The following is a 6170-nucleotide window of genomic DNA, read 5'->3' as shown; positions in this document are numbered from 1 at the left end:
TTATCAAAGTTATGCTTATGTGTTGTTTATGATCTTGCATGCTCTCCGTTACTAGTAGATGCTCCGGCCAAGTAGATGCTTGTAACTCCAAGAGGGAGTACTTATGCTCGATAGTGGGTTCATGCCCGCATTGACACCGGGACAAAGGATGTAAAGTTCTAAGGTTGTGTTGTGCTTGTTGCCACTAGGGATAAAACATTGATGTTATGTCTAAGGATGTAGTTGTTGATTACATTACGCACCATACTTAATGCAATTGTCCGTTGCTTGCAACTTAATACTCGGAGGGGTTCGGATGATAACCTCGAAGGTGGACTTTTTAGGCATAGATGCGGTTGGATGGCGGTCTATGTACTTTGTCGTAATGCCCAATTAAATCTCACTATACTCATCATGATATGTATGTGCATTGTCATGCTCTCTTTATTTGTCAATTGCCCAACTGTAATTTGTTCACCCAACATGTTGTTCGTCTTATGGGAGAGACACCTCTAGTGAACTGTGGACACCGGTCCAATTCTCTTTACCGAAATACAATCTATCGCAATACTTGTTTTACTCGTTTTCTCCGCAAACAATCATCTTCCACACAATACGGTTAATCCTTTGTTACAGCAAGCCGGTGAGATTGACAACCTCACTCGTTTCGTTGGGGCAAAGTACTTTGGTTGTGTTGTGCAGGTTCCACGTTGGCGCCGGAATCCCTGGTGTTGCGCCGCACTACATCTCGCCGCCATCAACCTTCAACGTGCCTCTTGACTCCTACTGGTCCGATTAAACCTTGGTTTCTTACTGAGGGAAACTTGCCGCTGTGCGCATCACACCTTCCTCTTGGGGTTCCCAACGGACGCGTGTCGAACGAAAAGACAATACGTCAACCACGCGCATCAATGGCCCAATAGGAAGTGGAATTGGTCGTTCATGTTATATTCATATGTCTTTAATGATTTTGTCATAGTCGTTTATGTTGTATACTCTACATGTTGATGATTTTGTTCTTGTTATTTTACATTAACTTAATAAATATGGATGGGTGTATCAATTTCTTGTAGAAGCCGGGATTTGATCCTCCACCTAAGAAATAAATTTTTGACTAAGGTTATTTTGTTTAATTATAAGCAGTACTAACCCGTTGAAATCACAAGTAAAAGGTGGGCTTATCGAACATTTTTGTATGGATTGACACATAAATGATGTTTAATCACAAACCAATTACCAAAATGGATTGAACCTTTCTTAGAATATACAACAAAACATTCAAAATTTACTGATTTTAATCAAAATCTGAACACTTTGAAATTTTAGTCCAAAACTAGGTCAATCTAGCATGTTGGATCACAAATGAAGGGTCGACGGTCCTGGCTTTTGGAAGCTGAATACCTTTTCCCTAGGATATCTACCCGTTCGTTTCCATCTAACCAATAGTCCAACACTTACCAGAAGGTTCTCACGGAGTTTTGTAGCGGATAGACGTGGTGATCACGCAACTGTCGTGAGATTATTTTCCCGCCCAAGTGTTGTGTTTCCTCCATCCACGTAAACCCACGATGGGTTTGTAGCAGAGCTCCGTAAAATAATGTCCGTAAATGTATCATTCTAGGTGTCTACATTCACATAAGCCCACAAATATTTTTTTTGACGTGGAACATACTTATTACATTACCTAACTGGAGTAGCAAAATTGTTGTCCACAAATACTCTTACAGAGTTCGTTACATTTTCTAGCCAAAATCGGCTAGAATAATTACCACTAGAACCTACCGCTGCAAGGGCATGAACAACCTTATCACAATCTTGAGGCCTAAACGCAGGGATGGAGCTAGTGGGCGGCTGGCTGGGGCCATGGCCGCCTATATTGGATTTTTTTGTGATAAAATCCCTCTAAAGTATGTGTTTTAGCCTCCAGATTTGCTAAGAATTGGCTCTATGGCCCCCTCCATATAATTGCATGCTTATTTGGCCCCTTTCAAGTACTAATCCTGGCTTCGTACCTGGCTAAACGGAAAATAAATACTCTAGAAAATCCACGATTCTTAGGGATGCAGCATAGCACTCGGACTTTGACATGCATGAGACAGATGCCTTCACGAATTGACTCCACTGGGCAACAAAAAATGACTCCATATATGGAGTTATACATGAACATGAGATTGTAAAAACCGTGGTCCATCGAGATCAATGCAATTGCCCCCAAATTATTTTCTTTCCCTTTACAACTATATAGCACATTTGAATCCTAAAACTGATTCCGTATTATTGATTCCTCAAAGTTTCATGTGTTGGGTATTTTGGATTTTCATTTTTTTTTCTTCTACTTATTTGTCCATTGGTTTCCACAAATTTTTAAGTGTTTGTCCAGCCTAAAAACATTCATCAAGTATACGAGTACCTCCGTTCTCTAAAATAAGACCTATGTTTTTAAAATATAAATATTTGCATTACTGAACAGTTACACTAAAGTGTTCTATGGTGGATCTAGTGTTATTGATTTGTTACCATAAATTTTTATATTTTTCATACCGTAACTTTAATCAAACTTATTTTGACCGAGAATATTAATGTACCACTTTTTTTTTTGGAACGGATCGGTTAAATTAGCTGTTCCTTATGGGTGGGCCGAAAACATGGGCTCCTCGGGCTTCTTTCAGCGAGCAGCAGAATGGGCTGAAGAACAACGAAACGGTGTAATTTTGGAGCTGGTCCAACGTGCGAATAAAAAAGGAAGAAGCAAAGCAGCGTTGATGAATTCTCCATTGCTGATGAGTTGAGGTAACTTCCCGAACATCCCTTTGCTTTACCCCCGTTTCGTGCTTTCCTCTCTTCCCTCCGGCGCGCGCAAGCACTTTGTCCACCACTTCACGGAAATTCCCCACGACTTCTATACCTACACGGCGCGGCGCTCGCCCTCCGGTGCAATCTTCCTAGCAATTCCCATTCCTCCGCCTCTCAGAGCCCCCGCGAAGCTTCGTCGCGCCAGGTACGCAATTCCCCTCCCGCTTCCTCCAATTCCGTGAAAATTCTATGGAAAATCCGCATAGTTTGCGCATTCTTGGTGGTCATGGCAGCCTGTAGGGTAGTTTCTGGGATTTGGGCGGCCCGATTGGAAATGTTCCCCGCGGCTGAAATGGTCGCGACTGCCACCAGGCGTATAAATTTGGGATGTGTGTTGTTTTAGCAGAATCATCATTACCACCAAACCCTAGAAATCTTATCGCCTGCGGCCGAATTCTGTTTCTTTTTTCCTCTCTCCATTGGTTTTGATTTCTGAAATTAGGATGGCTCAATTGGATTTTACAACTGGGGGCAGGGATTTAGGCCAGCGACCTGCAAGGTGGTTTCTTGATTATTCTCTCATTGGGATTAGTGGGGAGAATTTAGCCCAATTGCAGCTGAGGGATACTAAAATTGCCTGCTTGGATCGTGCTGCTGGGAAGGAGAATCTGATTGGATTTCTCCCCAAGTTGTCTTTCGATGGAAAGGTTGCTGCCCGCAAGCTATCTGTACCAAGCTTAGCAACCCAAGAAAAGTATCTTGTTCAGAGGAAAGCATACCCATTCAAGAGATGGAGAAGAGTAGGGAGGGGATTGCGAGACAACCCATTAGATCTGGATGTCAATTTTTTGGTGCTAGCAACTGGCTACTCATTAGGAATAGTACCCAATACTATACACCAAAGGCCGTTAAGGCCCAGCTTTATCGCAAGAATATGTCGAATGGGGTCAGAGGTATCTGGACAATGGAACAGGAAAAGGTTTAGAATGAAGGATTTTGGTTTGGGCGGCGTAGGGCGCAAGAAACACCGCAACAAGAGAGAGGCTTTCTTTTGTGAATCTTACCCAGTAACATCTAATGCAGGTCAAGCTTTTAGCAACAGCAGGCTTAAGATAATGTCGATGGTTTACGATGGGTATCAAAGTGACGATCGGCAAAGTGAGGAGGTTCAATCAGCGTACAAAAAGGTCGGTGGCGGTGATGGGGAAATAAGAGGCTTTTTCAATTTGGATGAAGCTGAAGAGCAAAGTGAAGAAAATGAGTGGAGTTGGGTACCCCAAGAGAACGATTCTCTTGCTGAATCAATCTCTTCACTTGACAAAACACAAGAAGTTCTTGAAAGATTCTTCAAGAAAAATGAAGCTTTTGAAATGGGTAAGTTATTTTCTTCTGCAACAATATTATGCGCACTCTTTTTAGTTTTAATTTGGGCTATTGGTAGTAATCGATACTAGTAGTTACCTTTACCCCCTTGTGCTCCTGAACCACAATAGACAATCTATGATAGCTTGAAGTGTCTAGTGCATTGGTGAATGCTTAAAACCTTCACTATCTGCTTGAACTTGAGCTTTGCCTAGCAGCACCAGCTGGCCCTGAAAACATGACTTAACAAAATTTCAGATTCCATATCATATCTGCTGATATTTAGTGGGCAGCTGACTACTGCTAATTTAACCATAGAAGAAGATACTTATGTTCTGATGAATCACTTAACTTCACTCCTGGTACTTTTATTTTCAATAAGCGACGATGAAGGTTCCTGTCCGTATTATGAATCCTTGCATATCAGTCAGAGGGTTTTCTATATAACAAATTTTTTTCTAAGAGCTTTCCATATCATAGTTAAGTTTATGAGTTACACAAATGGTAATGCATGCACTTCCTAAAGTTTTCTAGTTCATGTTCTGATGAATCACTTACCTCCAATTGTTCTGCCTGTCCATGCGATTTCATGATTGCTACAATGTTCTGATATCTCTAGTGTTTCATTCTTCTATTTATTGTGTATGCTTGCGTTGAACTGGCTGTAACAAGTGGTTTTTTTTTCTGCCTGTTTGTTCAGAGACGCAGAGATTGTCAGAACTTGGCTTGGACTTTGTGGCTGATGACAAGAGAGATGTAGATGTTGTTGATGTATTAGGAATGGATCGAAAGATGAAACATCTCGAGCAGAAACTGAAAGAAGCGTCAGATACTATCACAGAGAAGGATTCAAGACTGTCCGAGCTTCAATTACTTATCGATGACGCACTTGCACGAACGCCGCAAACGGCGCTCATCAACATCGATCAGTTGGAAACAGAGCTTGAGGGCCACCTACAGGGGAAAATAGAAGCCGAGATCCAGTGTCTGGTCATGATGAAAGCGAGGCAAAGCTGGCAAGTCAGGGCGGAGGACCAGGTCACCTTGTGTGAGCACAAGCTCTCCGCCGCGGAAGACACAAAAATGCTGCTCAAGCTACAAGACACCGAGAAGAAGATCCTGATGCTTAAGGAGCAGGTGGACAGACTAGAGACCCACGAGAAGGAGCTCTCTGTGACGACGGAGGTCCTGAGGGTGCAGAGCAAGACCTTCAAAATCGGCCTCTTCGGCCTCCTTCAGCTGATAATGTTGTGCGTCTCCTTGAAGATGTTCTTTGCGCAGGACTCGGCCCGCTTTGGTGATGTCGTACCAACATGATGGATGGATGGATGGTGTAGTCAGTGTCAAGCCTGTAAATTAAGGTTGATTGGTTTGTGTTGTTTAGTTCTAATTTCCAGTTAACAGTGAAGCTGATGTAGGTTTGTGATGTGTGTACGTCTGAAACTACTGTAAATTATGTATGTGCAAATATATAGATTTGGGTTTGTCTGACTAAAGGTTATTCGCTGTTCGCGTCAACTGATCAGCGGCGTCAGGGACAGTTTCCTTCAGTGTTCGTAGCTGGAAAAGAAAATTATTCGTTTCTGGCAGTAGGATCTGAGGCCCTGGTTTGACTTCCCTTGAAGGTTCCAGTAATGGGCCTCTTGCTACGGTCCGTCATTTCTTTCAATTTAGATGTCTGATCGGCCGTTGATTGTTCACTCTAAATACAGGCAGCGAGCGCATTCTTTTCCCTGCTCCGTTGGAGGAGCAAAAGAAAGAAACAAATTATGCAGTGACTGTGAGCACGAATGCCGTACTCCATCATCCAGAATACTAGTACGCAAGGGATGGACCAAGTCAGAAAACCACGAGGAGCGCATACCTGCTAACTGGGAGGGCAAGGAGGACTACAAATCTAAATGCCAATAACTGTCTCTAAAGTTAGTTGATTTTTAAGGTTTTAAACTAGCCGGTGTATATGACTAACCTTCATCCTGCATAAGATGAAAACACACTGATTTTTTGAAAGGGACTCGTAATGTGTTCGGTTCCAG

General features: G+C 42.5%; 1 protein-coding gene across 1 annotated transcript; it reads left to right on the top strand.

Moving 5' to 3' along the window:
- Nucleotides 1-2739: 2739 nt before the first annotated feature.
- Nucleotides 2740-5635, top strand: LOC124674395. The gene is made up of 3 exons (XM_047210441.1): nucleotides 2740-2977; nucleotides 3856-4146; nucleotides 4835-5635. Exons 2-3 carry the CDS (start codon nucleotides 3888-3890, stop codon nucleotides 5449-5451), a joined length of 876 nt encoding a protein of 291 aa, XP_047066397.1. The 5' UTR covers nucleotides 2740-2977; nucleotides 3856-3887; the 3' UTR covers nucleotides 5452-5635.
- The last annotated feature ends 535 nt before the right edge of the window (nucleotides 5636-6170 follow it).

Source organism: Lolium rigidum, chromosome 7, assembly GCF_022539505.1.
Source record: "Lolium rigidum isolate FL_2022 chromosome 7, APGP_CSIRO_Lrig_0.1, whole genome shotgun sequence".
NCBI classification, from domain to species: Eukaryota; Viridiplantae; Streptophyta; class Magnoliopsida; order Poales; family Poaceae; genus Lolium; species Lolium rigidum.
Note: the sequence above shows the minus strand (reverse complement) of the source record. Positions and strands in the feature narration are given on the sequence as shown.

Bases quoted from the DNA above. Each gene is read 5' to 3' on its own strand.
- LOC124674395 (XM_047210441.1), top strand. From the start codon at position 3,888: ATGTCGATGGTTTACGATGGGTATCAAAGTGACGATCGGCAAAGTGAG. The intron at 4,147-4,834 runs GTAAGTTATTTT...CTGTTTGTTCAG, and splicing joins AAATGAAGCTTTTGAAATGG to AGACGCAGAGATTGTCAGAA.